The following is a 22,604-nucleotide window of genomic DNA, read 5'->3' on the forward strand; positions in this document are numbered from 1 at the left end:
CATTGTACCATAGTATCTGCTATTTCTTTAAGTGTCATCAGCTTGTCAGATCACAAGCAAAGCTTTGTTCCTCCTCCATTCCAATGTTCAGTGAAGCCACTGGATATCTGTGAAGAGTGTGGTTTCAGGAGTACTTTTTTTTCCTCCAGAGAATTTAAAGGTAAATATTTATCTTTAAAATTAATGTCATTTGTTGCTATAACAAGAAAGCAACAAAACACTGCGAGATGGATTATTACAAGTTTCGAAAACAGAAGATGTGTCTGGGAGACAGCACTCTAGAAGCACTTTAAAGCCCAGAGATCACTGGAATGTGCAAGTAATGTGAGCAAATTATAAAATAAACCAAATAAAAATATACTGACATGGGAAGATGAGTGTTCTGCACTCAGCCATACAGATCTGCAATTCCCCAGTTGATATTTAAAAGGAAGTAAATCCTATTTGACTTTTTGTAAAACAAATACATACTATCAGAATGCACTGAGATTTACTAAAAACAGGTTAAATTCTTAGATTTGTTAAAGTCAGTGACGTACACAAAGCCATAATAGCAAGCAGCACGTTTGTGTATCCAGACTTCACTATTTATCATAGCAGGAAAATAACGTGGAGTGTTTCACCCAAAAAATCAAGTCAACATCTGAGACTGTTTTGTCTTAGTGAACTGTTATCACTTCATGCAAGGTTTTACTGCTTGAAGTATTAGAAATGAAAGGGTCTGTACTGTTTAAGAGATTCTTATCATACATTGCCTCTTTACACTGGCTTGATATGAGTACACAAAATAAGTAATTTTCAGAGAAATTAATTGTTCTTGAAGAACGTCAGATCCTCTGTCTGAATGCATTATGGTTCATTAAGATTCAACTAAACCCAAAGCTTATTTAAACTAATATAGGTGCTGCTGCACTGAAATTAGAATCCAATGTCTCATTGTTTTAGTGAAATGTCAGGAAGAAGTGAAGATGCTCTGAATGTTTCTCAGACCACCTGCTTCACCTCAGTTTGTGAATGGCTCCAAAGGCCTTATTCCAGAAAGAGACATACCATGGCAGAGAATTTATTAACTGTTTCAGTGGAAGAGAATCTGTGCTCTAGTCTGGATTTATTCTGTTCTCAAATCCACAATCTGGAAGACTTCCAAAGAGCTCTGAACTAAATACTGGACAAAGTATTAGAAGAAAGTAACAAAGCTACATGCGATACCTTCATAACTATTCAGCTAAACATAGGTAATGAGTAGAAAGTAATGAGCTCTTGCATCATTGAATGCTACTCTGGTAGTTGCTCAGTCGTTGTTTCTTCAGGATCCAAGCACAAGGGGAGCAACTAGCTCATTTCAGATTGTAAACTAGCGAGATTATATCACACCTCTGTTACTCTTACTACTGGCACGGTAATCAAGACATCAGTTACTACACAACTTTTGACAATAACTTTGATGCAATCTTAGTTTCTACTTTCTGTAGATGCTGTGATTGAACTCTCTCCTACATTTGCATTAGGTATACCTGCAAACAATGATTCTACTTTTTTCTCCCTGCATAAAGAATATATCATCTTGGAAGATCAGAGGTATTTAAAGCTAAGTAAATGAAAACACAGAAAACATGAAATATTGTTTGCTTGGCAAAAAGGGCATTGTATTTTCCAACTTTCAGTCTTATTTTTAGCTACAAATTTGTCTAAATGTTATTTCCATCTGCGCAAACTGAACACATATCCATGTATCTTGGTATGTAGGATACAATCTAAACTCATTTAAAATGGAAAAAAGAAATCTCAAACTGTGTACTCCTGAAATACAGAAGCATCTATTTCCCTCCTTCTCTCCTTCTTATCTTTTATTTCTTTCCTCTCCCCTTGAAACAGTGTTGTGTTTTTTTTACTGTAGCTTGTCATGTATTCGACAGTTACTCAAGTATTTAGCAATGAGGATCTAACTGGAAAGTGCCAGCTCTCTTTTTATTGCACTTTATCAATATTGTTAAAGGAATGATGTAATTGTTTGGGGTTTGGTAAAGACATTCCATGTCACTTCAGTGTTAATACCAGGCTGGAGCCTTCCTTGTCTGCCTGCGTAAGCTAGATAAACACAGACCTGTGTGCTTTCTTCTCATCTCAGGATACTTTCTCAGAGGGATCTTGGAACATATGCCTATTGCAAGCTAAACATTTCACTTTTCATTTTATCCATGTGCCAGAAATCCATTCCTTGGATAAACACTTTACATGCTGACACTCTTAAAGTCACTAAACACGATAAATAAAGAGAGAATACATCATTTCAAAACCGATTAAACATTTTCTCACTTGTGACAAATGAACAGCTATACACTGCATGGAGTCCCTAGAGCAGACATTCCATTTTCTTTGTCTTCATTTTGCGTGGAAGATTAACTTTCCATTTCAGTTCATCTATTGCACAATTGAGCTTTTCTAAAATTGCTGCTTTTCCCCCCCAATCATTATTCATTTTAGAAATATTTCTGTTGTTATTGCTGCAAGAGCTTTCCTTCAGACTTGTGTTTTTATGGAGATACCCGATTTAATATTTTGTGTCCAAGCTAAAATGAAGAAAATTTGTATCTCATACTAAAAGCAAAAGAAATGCTGTTGTCAGGTAGACCTGAACTTATCTGTGGGCTGAATTTGTCCACTTTAAAAAGGAAAATCCAAACACATAATTCACATTATTTTTTCTCCATCAAATCTGTCACTTTTCCTTGCACCACTTGCTTGCCTAGTCATCCTATACACAGCTATTCTTCATATGATTAGCCAAATGAAATGAATCTTTTATATAGCTCTTTAAGCTATCATCTTATCTTTCACTCCCTGCCAAAAAAGATCTCAAGAAATTTATTTCTAAGCCTCTTTAAGGATCTTAATGCAATAAACACACACAATACTAAAACTACATCAAGCACTTGTTTTTTCAATATTTTAACAAATACCAGCGATTTGCTTAACGCTTTCAGTGGAAAGGTGCAAGGAAGAAAGACAAACATAACTCAAAGTAACAGTAAAAATAATGTTGTCCCTAGATTTCTTGTTTTATGTCCCAGTGTGATTCCTCATGTTTTCCAAAAAAACTTCTGAATATAATGTACAAAAATGAACTGGAATTCCCTTCTTGGACAAAGTACTACGTAAATGGAGCTGCTGTATTCAGCACAGGGGGAGAAGAAAGAATTAGGACAAATAGGAAGGATTAGGAGTAGGCCTTCTGTATACTTAAGTAAGAGGTATCATACTGACAAAGCAGTAATTCCTTTGATGATGTGAGATTGTGATGTAACAATGGAACTATATACCACTCAATGACCCATCTACACCATGAAAGAGAGAATGGAACTTGTGACAAAAGAACATCCAGTCTCTCCTTTTCAAATGCTCTATTATGTAGGCCAAGAATAGACAGAGATAGTTATGCTCCAACAGGAGAACGGTCACTATCATGTTACATTGAACCTAGGTAGAAACTGGGGCATCAGAGCCATAAAATGGCTGACAAAACATAACACAAATTGGAATCTTTTACATTTTAATGGTATCTGATTGAAAGACTTACCAGCTGTATTTATCAGCATGTGCTTAGCAGCAGTTGTAGTTAATACAAAAAAAGATGCTATGTTTGGCAAATGGAAAACTAATGCAGACTGTCAATTTCACCAAATCTGGACTAGAAACGGAGTGTCATTTCAGCCTTCTGTTGGGACAGATTTTATCTGACCCATTTAGAGCTTCTGGAGAATTTTGCCAGAAATTAGAAGAAGCCACAAACTGCACAGTGAAGTAAAGTTCACAATTTTGAAAACCCTCAACTGCACATACCTGAAATTTCATTCAATAAAATTTAATGAAGTATTTTGCTTTTAACCACAAAAAATATTTGAAGAAAGCCATATTTAATTATATACATATCACTAGATTATTAAAAAACAGATTCCCAAATCTGTATTCTATAAGCATAGAAAGTAGTACCTAATGATTAGTAGCTGTCTGGGAATAGTGTCTGTGAAGTCACTGTAATTCTGGTGTTGAACTCCCTCAGTTCAGATATCATACTCTAACTTCATTTTTATATAATGTACATGCATTTTCTGAAAGAAATCTCATGCGATATTTCTCTAAAAACAGAATATATTCCTATTGCTCTGTATTCTATTAAGTTATATATTATGCTTTTTATTCATCAAATTGAAACTTACAATAGATACATGTCAATCTGCTTTCTCAGTGCATTTCTTTCAAAATTCAAAAAATAAAATGTTGGCCTCCAATTCAGCAATTTGTAGCAAAACATGTTTTTCACAGAAGGATTTTATCACTGTTTTTTCTTACCTTTTATGTGCTTCTGTCAGTGACTTCTCTTCATTTTCTTGGTCTATTTTAGCTGTAAAAATACAGGCAAAATATTAGCTACAAAGTTAAATTTACAGGCACTGTTTTATGAAAATATTTCACTGTAATTGCTGTGATTTGTTTATCCAGCGTTTTGTAAAAACAACCTTAAGATACACTAATGTACATCAATTCTGAAAAAAGTGATATGAATTCTGATATCTGTTTAAATAAACAAACAAAAACTCCTCAGAGCAAGATTTAAAAAAAAAAATTCTTGCACTAATATAAACAACAATCAGGTCATGAATGTGACATTAAAACAATTCTTAAAGAATGACTCTGAAAACTAGAAATATGGGAACCAAGAGGAAAAGCTGAGTGAAAAGCTTGAAGCATTAAGCCTTTGTAAAAGTTGCTTGACAGTCACAAATAAAAGCTACCTTCCTTCTCCCATCCCCCCGCAAATAGCTACAGGTAATTTACAAATAAGAATGAAATAAGATGTAATATATAGTGAAGTAATAGAGACATGATGGACCCATTTTGAAAAGAAAAATTTTATATGAAGGAAATTATTACATGGTCATTATATGAAGAGTTAAAACATGAAGCAGCCATTGCCACACATAAATGCAAAAATGATCAAATTTCCAAAGCTTCTCTCATACTGCATTTTATATCAAGTTTACTTAACTTAGAAATAATGATGTGCAACACCTACCAGAAAACGCGCATTAAACTTGGAAAAACAGAATAAGTAAAGCTCTAGTACAAACTACTCTGCAAGCATGCTTATAGTATAGAGTTCAGGTATTCGGGTAGCACATCTTAAATTCATTCAAGATATAACATTTTGGCCAAAAGCTTTTTAATTTAGAACTTGATTCCCTTTTCCATTCTGCTGGAGTAGTAACATGCTAATCTGCAAGGACAATTTTAGGATTCCAGAAAGTCAGTTGGTCTAGGAGCATGAAGAGGCTCTACACGGTCCTGAAAACAAATGCCAGTGGTGCACGTTTCATAAAGAAATCTAAAAATAATAATAATAATAAAAATAGAGCTCTAAAGGTATTTACCATTCTATTGTTCCTACATAGCTCCACAATAATAATTAAAATTATTTCTTGTTGCATTATAGATGCACTGCCTTTAAAATAGAAAATGCAGATCTAAAATTTGGCAATTCGGCACAGATGAGAATAGCAATGGAAATATTAGGAATCAAATGTAATTGCTACTGTTCTGATTGATGTTTCAATCAGCAGCAGTTTACACTTGCACAAAACATTAAAATAGTTAAAGCTGAAAGTGTTTTTTACTAGTAGTAATGCAGTCAGCTGAGCCAGGTGAGCAATGCTTGGTTTACTTGCAGCAACAACCTTTGTACCTAGCAGTCATTACTTGATTCAGGCTCCACCGTTGTTTAGTTTGAAGTGAAAAATAAATCCCAGCAAACCACAGGAAACTTTAGGGAGATCTGGGTAAATGTTCTCAAGAAAACTCCAGAGCACACGAAGACTGCCTGATTACGGGTTTCATTACTGACTTGAAACTCGGCCCAGATTCTTCAAAAGGTTTGTAACGGCTCACAACTCTTTCGACTGAACCTGGGCCCAGTGTTGAGTGAATCTGGGCTGACTTATAGTTTTGCTTGAAAGTCTTGCTTGGCTTTGGATATGAAACCAGGTGAAACCTGGCAGCTTTGACAGAATTTTTTTTTCCTTTATACTTCAATCCTAAAAGTCAAGGTATGATTTGCTGTAAAAAAATATACTACAAGAGAGAAGAAACTCCACACAAACTCCATGAATGAAGGGAGAGTCAACATCTAGTTCTACAGTAACGCTTTTTCTTAGTACCTTCAAATACAACTTCTAAGTTAAGCAATTGTTACTGAAACATGTAATTTGGACTCCACTGAGTTAAGCAATGCTTGGAAATGGAGCTTAGTATATTCTAGTATATTCTAGTTTGGGACAGCCTTTTAGTAATCAGATTTGTACAGAACCTTTTTTTTTTTTTTTTTAATAATTTCCAGGATTGACGGAACATATCATCTGCATTGTCTAGATTTGCCTTTCTTCCTCATATCCAATAATTCAACACACACATACCTAACAACAATGGACAAAATATTCGATAATTTATTTTTGGAAGACTGCAAGCACAACACATATGATACATATGATACAAGGCTTATCAAAGCATGTCAGAATGTCTCCATTCTGCAACAGAAACTCTTGTTCAAATTCAATTTCAAAGCATGAATATATACTTTTAATCATTTCAAGTATCTGTAGTTCTAATAATTTCCTAGAGAATAAGTATTACACAAAGAAAAGAATCTTGAAAATGATCTGTAATAGCTTTTTTCTTTTAGTATAAATGAAATATACCCAAAGAGAGATTCCATTTTACATCACATCACCTCTTGAAATTAAGACTTTTGCAAGGAAAAAGTTCACCCTTAGAGAGAATTCCTCTGCACTCTGTTCCAAATATGTGATGAAACTTTTAAACATTACTAAAGGGATATTATTCAGGCGTGGATCAGACTTGCAATTCATTTTTTCTTATTTTCTAGATGAAAATAGTTGAAGAGCTGAATAAAAATGATTCTGCTTGAGCAAGAAGACCAGTGGCACCAGCAAAAGAGAAGAAAATGTAGTACACTGTGAATCTGTTCGTGTCCAAAGTAAATTCTTAAATAATTATATCTGCACTAGCGTACAGTAAGCATGTGAAAGATGTGGACATCAGCTAGTCAAAGAAATTAATGGAGATTTAACCAGCTGGGGAAGAAAGCCTACTGTTATCAAAAACCACAAAAGTTGTGATATCACCTAGATATAATGGAATAACTATTAGATGTAGAGGCAACTGGAGAGTCCTATAATTTTTGAAACTGTCCACTCTTATGATCACCTAATGTTAGTGATCATTGGTGTTCTTTTTTGTAGTGATTGCCCCATTGGTAAACTGCTTTCAACTCATTTTTCTGCTTTAACAAAGGAGATAAAATAAATCAGTAATGTTTTTAATACAGTTTTCTCAAAAAGCTCTATATATTTTTGAACATAAAAGCTAAGACAGATTCACTTGAAGAGTCCCACAGTGCACTAGACTTTATCTTTTCATTGAATATAATACATCTTTACCTTCATTTCTTTCTCCAGAGCAGCTCTTCAGAACTGGTAAAGAGTGCCTGAAAGGCACCAGTTTGACATTCTTCCTTCTTGGCAGCCTGTATCAATGAAGTGCTAAGTACAAGCTGAAATGTATGTACGAGGGGAGAAGAGTACTGGGAGAAAAGTATATTTCCTTTTTTCCAGATGATAAGTCCTCTAGCAGGTGAAGCAAAAAGAAGAAAATCTGTACTGACTTGTGGCAGCAAATGGTGTGGGAGAATTTGTCCTTTTCAGGGGTAGAGAGGCAGCTGAGCATTTCTGGGTGCTCAGCTCAGTCAATAAAATTCTCAATCTCTATCATGAAGAAGCAAGATTTACTCAGAAAATTTTACTGCTTTTCTCTGAAAAACATTAAAACAAGTCTTGCAGTCACATTTGCTTTTGTATATATTCAGAACCCTTGCACTGACCATACCAGCAACCGTTTGCAGACTCTAATGGCAGATACAGGAGTTCCTTTTTTGGGGGGCCAATCTTGGCCAATTAAAAAACGTCCCATATTTTATTGACTCATCTTCTCTCCAATTCCCTGCATACATTTCTTGGTCTTTGACACTGAATTTCTAAATCACCTCCAACAATACTGCTTCAAGCCTATTACAGAATATATCATACTAAGAAGTACTAGTCCCTACATTTCATGTAATGCAGCAGGAATAGAAGTAAAACTTAATTTTATATCTCTGCCTGTATACATTTAATATATATTATAGGTCTTTATATACACACTCTTATAATCCTGAATGAATGCGTATCCTGTGAAATTTACTTAAAATGATAGAATTGAAAAATAATCTTAGGTCATATTTAAAAATATTGCAATATTGAAAAAAGGAAAATTTCAGAGTTAAAATGGCCTTTCATGAAGCAAGAAAAATCCATGAAGCCTAACCTATTTATGACCTATACTGAATTAATTATCTTAATTTCATTTCACTTTTTATTTGAAATCATGTAATGCCTTTTTATGAGTCAACGTGATACTGTTTGCCTGCTTTCTATTAAGATACCTTCATATTAATTGTTAGTCACCATCTACAGCTAGCTCTATAGTTTCTAAATGCTTTCTATTTTTTTCCTCAAAACTCAAGTACATTCCTTCCTCCCCATGTCATTCCTTCCCAAGCATGAAGACTGTACTATATCCTAGACTTTTCCAGCAAATCTCTTCACTAGAGGCTAAATGCATTTCATTGAAATTTACAAACGCTTTGACTTCTATTTAATCAATTTTTTGGTTTTTTAATTTTTAATCAATTTTTTGTTTGATGTTCTATAATTGGAGTATAAAACTTGATTTAACGCAATTCAGTGCATTTCCAAAGCTTTGTACATAAAATCTAATTAACTTAATGTATACAATCTTTATCATTATCAGCAAATAACCACATTCCAGAATGATACATGCCATTGTTCTGTGTTTGCTCTTTCAATTCTTTTAAATTCCAGTCCTGCAAAGGTTACATATAAACTTCTGCAAAGGTACGTACATAAACAGTCATACCAAAGTGACCTATGCTTTTACAAAAGCCTGAAACACTGCATGAAACTGAATGAGGGAAATGTACACAGGCATTCCAGAAAATGGCAGTGTTTAGCAGAGCGGTGGCTTTCCCTTTTTCACAATGTAAGAGATTAAAAGTAAATGGAGAAAGGTTCAATGACAATTACATAAAAAAAAATAGTCTTTTATAACGAATGTCTTTTCTTATCTCAAAGGCAGCAGGCATTTCAGACACATGCTACAGCCTTTGCTGGAATCAAGCTTCTCTGTGAATTAAGAACCTTGCCAAGTATTTTCTCATTTTCAGTCCAATCAACTTTCTTCCAAATTTAAGCTTTATACCTTCTGTCTTAAATCTACATCAATATATCAGGTTATTTTCTGTATTTAGATCAGATTATGTTCCATATAGACATTGCATACAACATATATTGTGTCTATTATCAGTTCTTGCAATTTTTTGCAAAAAGTTTGAAAGTACATTCCATTCTTTATCATCTCTTCCAGAAAGTTTAAAAATCTTTAGAAATATTTGCCCTAAGACTAGCAGGGAGATCAGTCTTGCAACTACCTTTTGAACTGGGATGATTCTGCCTTATGCTACTTATATTTTAATAGTAGTGAAATTATTAGAAATCCATTTTACTGAAAAAAAAAAGAAAACACTCCAAAACTTTTAAAAGCCTTTGCTGTAGTATTTACCAGAAGGTTTGACAATAACTTTGTTTTTTTCCCCTCCACTGTGATGCTGAATGAATACTAGCTGAGACTGAAAATACACCAAAACATGCCAATATATCTACTCTGGAGAGGAACAGCTCACCACTCTCCAGTCCTAAAAGATAAAAACCCAAACCCAACCAAGCAACAACAAGGACCAAATTTTAAAAAAAAAAAAAAAAAAAAAGCTGACTTTACTGAAGTGTATGTGGAAGGTTAGACGGTACATTTTTCATCCTTCCATTGACCCAACTCCATTGAGGTCTGAGAACTTGAAAAGCCCCTCTGATGCCATGAGGAACAACCTCTGCACAGGAGAAAGGGAGACTAAAGAGATAAGATGTTGGAAGAATAACCACCACAAAGTCACATAGCTACACTTTCATTAAGGCCTAAGGTACAAGTCTACAGGACCTCTGCCAGAGCTCCTACTAAAGTTGCCTCTGTTCTCCTTGGTTGTACATATAGTTTTTGAATGCCTATCAGAAAGCTCTAAAATAATTGTTTGGATATCAGAATACTGTTCAACACTGATTCTGAAAATACCTTGACAAAATTAGCTATGAAAGCAGACTAACAAAGGCACCAGAGTCTGTGCAAAGCTCTTCACGCAAGCAACAAAAAAATACCCACCTCTTACTTTCTCCCCTTTGGTCTTCTGAACGTTTGTTGCCTCAACTTCTGACTTTTATTCTGTTGTTTGCTCTACTTGCATGTTTCATTTAATAAACTTAATGTAGTTGGCTACGAGAGTGGCACTGGGAAAAACTATGCAGTTATTTTAAATGGAAACAATCAAACAGGATTTTGTTTTGTTTTGTTTTTGGGGGAGAGGGAGAGGAGAAACTGTAAATGAGAGTTAAATAATTAATCCTTAGGTGATGTCAAGAGCTGAAGCTTAGTGGCTTTGTAAAAAAAATACGTAGAAAGTCAAACTTTTTTATACACACACACATAAAGTGATATGCATATTTTAGCTTATAACATGCCATAATAGGAATTTTGTAAGAAAAAAATAGACTTTAACAGTTAATAAAAATTATTTAGTACATTTGCACATAAAGGGCATAAATAAGCATAGTCAAAAAACAGGTTGACTTTCTGGTTCAGATTCAGAAGCAATTCTGAGTAGACATCATAGGTCTACTCAAACAGCACTTAAATGTCCCTCTTCAGCACTTGTGTTCCATGATAACATTGTATTGTTGGCCTGTGCTATGATCTTGACCCAGTGATTACTGTCTGTAGTCACTGTCTGGCCACAAACCCTATTGCAATATAAATTATTTCTACTGAACTGGTTTCAAAGGACTATGAATAAGGAGATGCACAAAACTGTTATCCCTTCTGATCTCCTGATCTCTCTCAAGGGGATATCACATCTTCTCAGGTAATTGAATACAGGAATGCATTTTAGTAATCTCAGATGGAAAGCAACAAGAATCCTTTCATCTGCTTGTCTACATCCTAAATCTTTTTTTATTTTCCACTTTTTATTTAAAGTATTAACTAGTATTTGTTTACAATTAGATATGAATGTGCTTTCCAGCAACTTTCAAGTGGAGCCAGGTTGTTAGTTTTTATTACTTTTTTGACAGATACAATGACTTTACAAAGAGCTTAATGACAATAAGTCATTAGAGCTAGGTTGGTATAGTTTTAAGTATTTCTATTTACACTGAACAAAGATCTAAGTACATTTGGATAGTTTATTATCTGGTATTATTTATGCTAAGAAAACTGCAAAAGAAGACAGATTTTATTCTGGAAATCCTAGCAGGAGTCCAGGATCCTTCTAGATTTCCTATGACATTCATAGAAGATAGCAAGCAGGAAGAATACCCTACTCCATCTTCCCTACTTTCTAAAATTTTCATGCCTATATGAAACAGAACTTTTAAATACTTCATTTAGACCCCAGTTTCTTAAAGACAACTGGGAATAGAACTTTTAATTAGAAAACATGCAGCATGTTATGTTGTTCCTGTTTTTTCAACACTTTCAGGATAAGCCAAAACATTTATAGTCACTTCAACCAGTTGCACTTCATAATAGTATTACATGACAGGGACAAGTCAAATTATTTGCTGGTCCATAGATCTAAGATCCACAGTCATACCAATGATTACGTGATCAACAATACTCTAAAAATTCAACCAAAAAACCCAACAACCTTGTAAATAAAAGACTCCATAAAGGGAGTCTAGAATACTATAACTGATGATTAAATCATTTGAGTTGGAAGGGACCTGATCCAACACCTCTGTAGTGAACAGGGATGCCTATTGCTACAACAAGTTGCTCTAACCTTGAGTGCCTCCAGGGAAGGGACAACCTGTTCCATAGCTTCTCTACCTTCATCACAAAAATAATTATAATAAAAATAATAACAAAAACAAAAATCAGCAAAAGTCTTGCCGAGCACTCAAAGCATGTTTCAAGATGTGAATTACCTCTGTGTTTGATCTTTCATTCCATCTCAGGCAGCAATCTGGTAAACAGATAATTTGTTACCCTTTAAAAGATGGAATCTATTTTCCACTGAAGTGAGGTGGAAGTAGGACCCACATCCAAGACTACTAATCCATTATATTCTATTTAACTGCATTATAGACTATTCACTCTAACTTTCTTAAAGGTCATATTCACAGAACTAAAATACAATGTAGTTCACATGTAGCTTTGACCACCTCACTCCATGCTACTGATTCTAAAATGCTACACTGCAGAAAGGTCTCAGGAGGTCAGGACTAGGCACTAAACAGATGTGCTGTTACCTAGCATACTGAAAACTATATACGTGTTATTAGGTATGCAAGAGGTTTCATGTCTAATTTAAAAGCAATGATGCCCAGCTGTTAACCTGATCTGTGGACCATTGGAGAACATACCACTGCATGCTGATCAGGGTCAGTACAGCAACTAAACACGAATTAAATTTGAATGTCTCTATTTTAACTTACCATCCCAACAACTAGTTGGTGAGATTTTATCGAAGAAGGGGTGATTTTGCACCCTAGCTGCAATGCTTTCATTTATCGGCTGCATCCATTCAGAATGCTTTCATAGTAGCTGACCTGTATTGTGTTTTGATGACTAACACATATCCTCTTCCCAACAAATGCCAAAACAACTTTAAACAGTCTTTAGTGTTGCAAATACACCATAATGTGAACTAGGATTATTGTATCATAATCAATGGAGGTGCTGACTCTTGAGTTGGGGTGAAGTTTTTACAATAATGACGTAAAACTATGTTTTAGCACCATCATGTCAGTGTGAGATTTAAAAAAAAAAAAAAAAAATGCTTTCAGTACTCAAAATGTTTTAAAAGCTCTTTCAGTAATCCAATGAAAAAAATACTAACAAAAAATGTACATTTTTATGGAACTAGTTAAAATGTGATTCCTATATTTCTATTACAACGATTACATGTTGCTCTCTCTGTATCAAAAATTTACTCTACAATGAAAAAAATAGTTTGTCTGAGTAATGAGTAGATTTTGAAGGCATTATTTAAAGTGAACACCTTCATATAAATTACACAGTATCCAACCTATAGATGTTCTGTGCATTTGTTTTGTTTGTTTTAAAGAAAAACTAAAGCCTAAGTTTTTATATATTTCTAATGATCTTAGTCATATTTTCTCAGTTTTTAGAAAAAAAAACTTGATGCAGTGGTATCCCTTGTATTAATCAAATTATAAGAGCAACAGTTGAAGGAAATGGAAACAGCAAAAATCAATCATTCTGTGTTACAAATTGCCAGAATTAAGATTACCCTAACAGCATTCATTTCACAGTCTTCTGGAGCCAGAAACTGAACCCAGTCATCCAAAATTCAGTCTGATGATTTAGTCTTATTCACAATACATCATCTGATGATGTACAGCCTTTTGCTGCTTGACCTAAAAGAGAAAGTTATTTCCAACTAGCTGGTTGCAGCTATAGAGATAAATACAACACACTTTGTGATTTATATATTCATTTACTAAACGTTTGGAAACTGGATTCCTGGCAAAAAGAGAGATGGTTACAGACAGTTCAATCAAGAGCACAATTTTAGCATCTTTATCCTGCAAGGTCACAAGGATGTGGCTAAAACTTGGGCCTGGAGAAGAATCTGTAGTTCAGCAGGATGAAACCTGGGACTGTCACTTGCTAATAACTGTAAGAATTTTTGTCAAGACTAGAAGGAGCCAAAGGCTGAGTGGTCAGTTTGTTCACCCAAACATACCACCACTCTGGAATTATTCCTGGTTTTAGACTAACTAGCTAACCATTTGAAAATCATTTTTATTTCTTTTATATGCAATGCATTCTATTCTTAAAATATCCTATAACATAATACTTCTTAAAAAAATCTAAAATTAATGACATCTTATTCAGTAACTAGAACAATAATGGATCCCTTCCTCAGATTTCAAGACTAAAACATTTGCAGAATTTATAGAATCTTAGTAGAAAATCTGTGATTTGAACATCCTGCCTCTTCTCAGGTACCAAACCAGACTGACTGACTTGTCTGAGGGAGCAGTGGCTGCTGCCTCCTATCAGACGTTTCCTGCCTTATCAGGCTGACAAGAATGTACAGCCTAGCTGGAGTCCTAAAAGCAAAAATCACAGACTGCTTCTCACTGCAAAGTTAACCACAGTTAAGACTTGGGGATTGGAATTCATTTGTGGCTCATCCATGTACAGTATTTTTATTTATTTATTTTTTTAAGCTTGAGCTGGCTATCCTATCAAGTGTTAAAGGATTACTAAAGTCTAATGAATTTATCCTCTAACTTGCAGGCTGATTAACACCCTCCAGTCTTTCTCTCACTGTCTCCCGTGTATCCTGAGAAGGTTTGCTCCAGAAAAAAAAAAGTGATTTCTGAACCTTTCTGAACTGAGCCATGTGGCTGTGATCTCAGATGTTTGTGTGTTCCCACAGAAAAGTACTGATCCAAAAGCAACTGCATTTTCAAATAGTGTTTTCCTTTGTGATTTCTGTTCTACAAACTACAGTAACTTGTGTGGACTGACTTGTGGAAAGAAACCTCCAGTGAAGTTTGCACTCCTATACCGAGGAGACACAAACAATACTTATTAATTTCACACAATTTGGTCTGAATAATGTTTCACTTGTAAAGGACTATCTCCCAAATACTAGTATAAACTTTAAGAAGATAGTTAGAAATATGCAATAAAGAAAAAATACTTTTATAAAGTTCTTTGCAATATTACACATTTTTCTTTTCAATTTCCTGTTTGCAAGTGGTTTTTTTGTTGTTTTTAAAGCAGTGGGACTACAGAGAATCTCAGCAGAAATTACTGATATTTAAATTTGAAAATAACAAATTTTTTGACTGATAGTTTACTACATGTGATTCCAAAAAGAGGACAGAATACATGGGAGAACAGAGGATTGCCTTGGAGGTTCTGACACATGCAGACCCTCAGAAACTGCATGCATTGAGATGGAGCAGATATTTTGATTTTCTGTTAAATAGATTGACTACTTTGCTTATTTTGATGAATACAATGACACTTTAGACTGCTGACTAGGATAGCAAGGTAAATGCTAGGCATCCTCAGCTATATACACCACTAACATTTTGATCTAAAACATTATGACTCTGAACACATACCTTACTTCTTCCCCTTCTTTATCCTTTGAAAGAAATAAATTCCACTAATCACTAGAAGAACAATCATTTTTGCCTCTAATGACTCTAATGAAAATGAAAGTGTTAACAATTTTGTTTTTATTAATACATCAATAGCAACAATCAGCCAGACCAGTTATGGTAACTTAAAGTTACATAACTGTGCATAGTTACATACAGTAACTATTCTGCTTTTCTATCTCCTTGCCAGGAATACTTAATTTGATGTCCAAGTATTTCTGCCTACAAGAAACTCATTTTCCATTTTAACCGCAAGTTTAGCAATAAGCTTAAGTGAATAACTAGCTACTTTGAACTTTTGGGTCCCATTATGCACACAAGTTATCTACTCTGAAAAGACATCATATAAACATGCCAAATTATTCATGCTTATGAAAAATGTTTTTCATCTGAATTATAAGTTAAAACTTTTTCTGACTTTAGAGAAACTGGAACTTGAAAAGATAAAGCTTAAAGCTTAGCGTTTTTTTTTCTTTTTTTTGCCCAGAGCATATGTTATATAAACACAAATCCCTAAAAGGTGCCAAGAATTGTCCCTCTGTTTTTCTAAATGATCATGTGTGCAGTCTAGCTGAAAAGACTCATCGATTATGTCTACATAAACAACAAAAGCCCCTAGAAAAAATATCTAGATCAAAAGCCTGTCAAACACTGAACAGGAAAGAGAAATCCTGCTTTAAACATGGCCTCTTTCAAGTCTGAATTCAACCCCATGAAGTAAAAACAAAGGATTTCATAATGAAAGGTATTTAGAATTACTTTTTTTTTTTTTTTTAAACTTAACCAGAGATTCTTTTTTCCTATATATTAACCTTTGTCTTTCTTACATTGCAATCAAATACTAAAAAATAGTCCTCAAAATTTTAAACAGTATAAGCTTTTTAGTCACAATTGTGTTCACAATGCACATTTCCAATTATTCCAATCCAAAAAATATCATGATATTTTTACTTACATTATAGATTTCCAGTTATTAATGCTTTAGCAAGATCCACTAATAATAACACAGCAAAGTTCTTCATGGATAAGATGCACGGCTATATGTTTTTTCTCATGTTCCTCATAAAAAAAATTACTGCAGCTTTTACTCCACATTATTGCCCTAAGTCATAGTCAAAAAAAGGCTACAATACAGAATGAGTGGCTTCTAGAAGTAACACATATGTGACGTAATATAAGCCCCATATTTGACCTGATTTTTTTTTTTTTATTAATAGACAAGCATGTTGCATGATTTACAGTGTACCATTAGTGATCTGTTTAAGAGTAGCTCATGATTTCATAGCTCCCTATCTACATATATCAGTAATAATATAAACCTAACATAAAATATGTGGTATATGTCTGTGTTACTAGTTGCATATCATCTGCGCAACAAGAATACAGTTTTAACACATGTAGGTCGCTCCAAAAGTAATGTTTGCTATTTCCATGGAAACTAAAGCAGATACAAAAAGCTCAATAACACTATTGGTTGGAGTAAATACTCAGCTACAAAACACCTTTTCAGCAGCCACCACCAGTAGCTAGGCATTTTTGCCAGCAATGAACAAGAACCTGAATGCTGCATTTAAAAAAGAAAAAGAACTGCTACCACTGCTGAAATTCACCACCCATCATTTCACTGTGCTCACATCCACTGTTTGGACTGCATTATTGTTCAGCAAGTATCAATGAACATCAATGGGTACAACTGTTTCTGAATGGAGGAATTCAGTGACACACCAGTGCTTGATACGCACTTCTACATCAGACGCCATTTTGCCAGGCTGCCTCCCTGCTGCCATCTGTCACATAGCAAGAAAGCATAGTGGACTACTGGTGGGAAAATTCAATCTCTGCTGCCATACCTCCAATATCTGCCTTTGACTTCAGGGACCAACAGAAAAAATTAGGAGGCGTTGCTTTCTGAGAAGCCCTTGCAGTTCCATATCTAGTCATGCAGGACACAGCACTGTTTGCCAGATTTGACAAATGGATAGTTTGACTCAGGAAGCATCAATTTACATACACAGTTCAAAACAACGTTTTTGCAATTTTCATAGTTGTAAATGTGAATTTTTTCCACAGTAGTTAGGAAACTGGTAGCCTGTACTGATACATACTGAAATTTGTATAATTTCCATTTTTACATGTTTGGACAGATGATCACCTTGGATATTCTAATTAAGAATAAAGAAATGCATACCTGCCTGGTCTGTCAAACATCATGCACAAACAGTTAATAATAATTTCTCTCTTACATGTAGAGAAATGTGTTAATGAGAACTATGTTGAATAATCAGAAGAAACTCACTTCACATAAATCACCTGATCAGGAGGTAACAGACATCTTCTATTAAAAAAAATATTATCAAGCAGAAGGAGCAGTAACATGACCAAGAAAGCTAAAATGCCATTGATTTGTTTACCAGGCCACTGCCAATCTAATGCATTCAACTCCAAATTGTATCAGAAATTGAACCGGTCAAACACAGAATATACTCTTTCAGTGCAGTATTTCAGTATTTCACTGTGACACGCTGCTAGTTAAAAATTAAATTTATCCATACTTATTTTCCTACCATCTTGCAAAAGAAGAGTCTAGTAAAACATTGTCTATTCATTTTTGAAGTGTTTTTTTGTTGTTGTGTTTTTTATTCCTTCTAGCACTCAGGATGCCAGTTCATCACGGATACTTAAATCTTTTCTTGCATTTTCCATTAATCACATCCAAGAATTTCATATGGATTTGCCTTACATACGGAAAAAAACTAAGTACTTTTGCTGAACTTACTGCATGTTTTTGGCACGTCTAAAGGAATTATCTCTTTGGAAAGAACTTAATGACACAGATCCAGCTTCAATAATTTTTCTAGGAACAAAGGTTGTAAAATTGTTTTCTACTGGAATGTTGAACTTATCAGATCACATACTTGAGCCAATAGCATTTGTCTTTGCTGTCATGCAAAAGAAAATGAGTCACCTACATTACAACAGAATCATTTTGTAAATCTTTTAGAACTGTGTGGCATCTGATTAAACTAATCCACATCTTTCTATGATGCCAAAATAAACAGTCTCTTTCCCACAATGTATAAACATTGTTCCCATAACTTGTCTTTGAAATGTCATGAAAAGGTTAAGTGACGTTTCATTATTTACCTTGACTAATGAATTGCTCCATGCTGTCTTTGAAAGGCTGTAGGTGCTCTTCTAGTGATAGCTGATAAACTTTTGCTGCTTCTGTCTCACATACTGAAATTGAAATAACAGATTAGTTTAGTAATGGCACATCATAGAGTGTATTTTATTTCAACATGCAGATACATACTTCAGTTAATATATACCTAGTGAAATTGCTGGAATATGTTCCTCAAACACACTACTTCAAGTGTGATCTCTGACAATATATTCAGGAACAGTTATGTCATGATCAAATGTTGTCGATCAAAATTTAGCAATAACTCACGGTTAGTGTTACTGTTATTTAAATGAATGGTAGCAAGATTACTAAAAACACTGAATTATTTTGAAGGAAAAAAACAAATGTAAGGGGCTGAAAGATAAGGAACAAAACTATGATTTCTGATTTAAGGTAATTTTCATCCACTTACTTTAATCTATATGCACTTAAGTGACAGTAACTCAATCAAAACGAAGTTCAGGTGCAAAACCAGCACCAACTATTAGGAGCAATCTTAGTTATAGAATTATAGTACATAAAATGCAGATGAGGGCTTGATGTCTGCTAAAACTACAGATGCGGTTAAGTATCTTGCTTTGTTCAAAAATAACCTAGAAGTTACTGAAATACAAGAACATGACAGTACAGCTATCATAGCTTGAATTCTATAAGAGATCTTGGTGGAGGACTATTTGGTTATTACTTTATCAGAGACCTGGACAGAGAAGCCCAAAGCATCCGTCACAGATTTGTCACTGTTGAGGTGGCATCGCCATGTTCTCACAGACAAGCCAAAGTAATTTCATTTGGAGCAACAAAAGATACTAATTCAGGAGAACGGCTCTGCCTTAAAATTTCAAATGGAAGTGCACATAGATTTTTATTTACTCTCTGAAGGTTCTTTCAGAAAAAGAGGTCTGTTATTATGTTTTTACATACAGAAGAATAATTACATTAAAAATATTTTGAAGCAGCAGAATTCACTATTATAATTATCTCCTTTAAATATAAAAGAAATGCATAGAATGGCATCCATCTAAATATATACAGATGAGAATAACAGTCTGGTTTAGATTAGAAACAATAGGTAAAAGCCATAGATTAATTATATTCTCTAGAAATATGTAATATTTGCAAAAATACCAGAATTTAAAAAAAAAAAATAGTTACCAGGTCATTCTTATCTAACCAATAGTAAATTTTTAACCCGTACTAACAACATTTTATGGTTTGCAGCCACAGATGAATGACATATCCAAAAGATCATGGTGGCGGTATTGCAATTTAAGATAATGATCCAGGGTTTCATTACCTATGGCAAATGCTAGTCAGAGAGCCCAATGTAGATCTGCACTTAGACATTCAAGCTAGAGTATGAAAAATGTAAACAGATATTAAGGTAGTCACATTACTCTTTTGTATTCTGTTAGCTGAGCAAATTTATTCATCTTTACTACTCATCTGGTCTCCTATGTCTGGAACAAACTTCTGGAGAATGCAATATTAGATCTCACTGATAATATTTGTCTTTTCTCATAGTTGTGATTAAACCAAAGACAACTAGTGATATTGATTCTAAAATACAAATGCACAAAGGATGACTGATTCAAATCAAGTAATCAGCAAGTCTAAACAAGCAAAGTCAGGGTGACACAAGAAATTTCAATCTAATTTTTCTTTAGCTTAGAAATATAAGTAAGTACAAGTAGATTTTTAGAAAGCAAAACAATTTTAAATGAACATATTCAAATAAATGGGTAAGGCTACTTAAGAAGCATTTTAGTATACACATATTCAAATGTGTGAGTAAAACAGTTTTATGTTAAACTAAATATAAAAATACCATCACTGCCATTAGTGGAGCATTTCTAAGGTTGGAGAAATCTGATTTTAGAAAGGAACAGAACAGAAACTGTACCTTTGATAAATAGATACTACTGCTGATCAGTTTAGAGCCTGAATACAGAGATTCAGTTTTCCATCTCTTTTATGATGTTTTCATTATTTTTAAAGATTGTGGAAAAAAATGTGTTGATAAATTTAGCAAAGAAAACTTTTTAATTCTTTCTAAAAATATTACCACAAATAGCAAAAATACAAGCATGTTCCAAATGTTCTCTAACGTTCTTCAAGATTCTTAAACATTAGTCAACACCTCTGAAAATAAGGGAAGGAATTCAAAATGACCATGAATTTTCAAACAGTAATGGTTAGAATGAAGCTGGAGAAATTTACTATCATGCAAAATAAATAAATAAATAAAAATCTCATGGTGATATTTTTACTATTCTTTTCTGCTGTTGAAAAATATGTGACAATTGAAAGATGCCCTAGAAACAGTCATAATTGTCCATTTATCGTCACTTGTACTTCACACCTTTTTCCAAAATATTCCTCACATAACAATTAAAACATTTCACTCTCCTGATTCAATGAGTACCCCTCCAGATATCTCAGATATCTTTGGAAGAAACATGTCTTACAAAAATTTATGCTAAAAAAAAATCTTAAGCCTATACCCATGCCAATATCTGAAGCAGTCCTCTTTCAAAGTCTAGAAGAAAGTACAAGGATATACCATCCTTTGTATTCAGTATCAGTGATGTTTGGAAGAGCAGCAGTTCAGGTTTGTTTCCAACTCTATTTCTGGATTGCAAATAACTTAAAGAAAAAAAAGCTTTTTCTTGCTTTGTAGGAAGATACCATATATAATATCTGATTAAAATTTAAAAAGTGAAGGAACTGCTATCACTGTTAAAATACTAATATCCATCCCATAATCTGCCAGCTCTGAGACAGCTTGTGTTCAAAACTAGCTCAACTGGATGCTTTCTTTATTAAAGGTTTAATTAATTAAAGAACTTAAAGAACTGTAAGTCTTATGTTTGTTTTCCAGAGCACCAAGATTGGAATCACAGTCTCTCTGCACAACCTGTTTGTTAGAATACTCATTTATCATGTCTTGCAATTTGTCACCAGAGTATAAAATCCCTTTACTTGGATGAAGTATTGTTATTCCTTAACTGTAACTGAAGGAATTTTAAAGTGTTCATCATATGAAAGGAACGTAAAATGCTGGACAGTTACCAGCATTTCTGCCCAAGTGCAGGAATACGATACTAAACAAATATGTCAGAAGTGTATTTAATAACTTCTAAGTAATGTGGACATGAAACATGCATAAAAAAATGTGAAAATGCTACAGTATTCCATATCTATTCCCCCTCCCCCCCCCCCCCCCCAACATATATAAACATACATCACTCCAACAAAGCAGATCACCTAAACACCTAAGATATCAAAGGACTAGGCTGGCAAGGTAGATTTGCTGTAATAAGATCACAGAAGTTTTGTCTGAAACAAATGCTTATCTGTCTTTCGAGTTCTATCGAGTTAAGTCAAAACTTGCTCTAATACCATCTCTATTCTCACAGCTTCTGTTGTTTTTCACCCTAGGAGATATGTAAGCATCAGAAAGACAATGCTAGTATATGCAGTTCCATTTAATTAAAGCAGATTTTAAATTTTAATATAATGCAAGAATGGAATGGCATTTAAGAATCATGTAAGACAGGCATAAAAGCACTAGGTAGAAACTTATCTCAAGTGCTGGCACTGCCCAAACAGTAACAAAAAAGGATAAGAACCTCATATTGCTTTATACAGCAAAGGTTTCGGTTCTCTTGGCTACCCACTACACATGCATTTACCTTATTTATACACTCCGAAGACTTCAGATCCTTAGCAGAGGTTGGTACAGGCAGAGACATCTCTTTCTCAGCCCTCTAAACAGTTATTAATATATAAGCAATATTCAAAAAATGATCTGATCTTTGTCAGGGTATTTGGGCTAACCACACCTGAGACCACATATTTACCTATAAAAGTCCTACAGAATTCAGATGGAATTTTAAGACAGGACAGCTTACAATACTTGAGAGAACAAGTGGTGCTAAGACTTAAGAAACTATTTTTAAGGATGTTTTGAAACTATCTCC

The 22,604-nt window shown here is 34.1% G+C and overlaps 1 protein-coding gene across 1 annotated transcript in view; it reads right to left on the reverse strand.

The window, feature by feature from the left end:
* The window catches only part of FMN2 (formin 2), a gene marked incomplete at both ends in the record, with an annotated part of 139,944 nt that overhangs the window by 23,458 nt on the left and 93,882 nt on the right, over positions 1 to 22,604 (reverse strand). Inside the window, 2 exons of the mRNA XM_079532834.1 lie at positions 4,351 to 4,402; positions 18,585 to 18,677. Coding sequence (XP_079388960.1) covers positions 4,351 to 4,402; positions 18,585 to 18,677 — 145 coding nt within the window. The remainder of the gene's footprint in view (positions 1 to 4,350; positions 4,403 to 18,584; positions 18,678 to 22,604) is intronic.

Source organism: Tetrao urogallus (genome assembly GCF_951394365.1).
Source record: "Tetrao urogallus genome assembly, chromosome: 2".
In the NCBI taxonomy this organism is placed as follows: Eukaryota; Metazoa; Chordata; class Aves; order Galliformes; family Phasianidae; genus Tetrao; species Tetrao urogallus.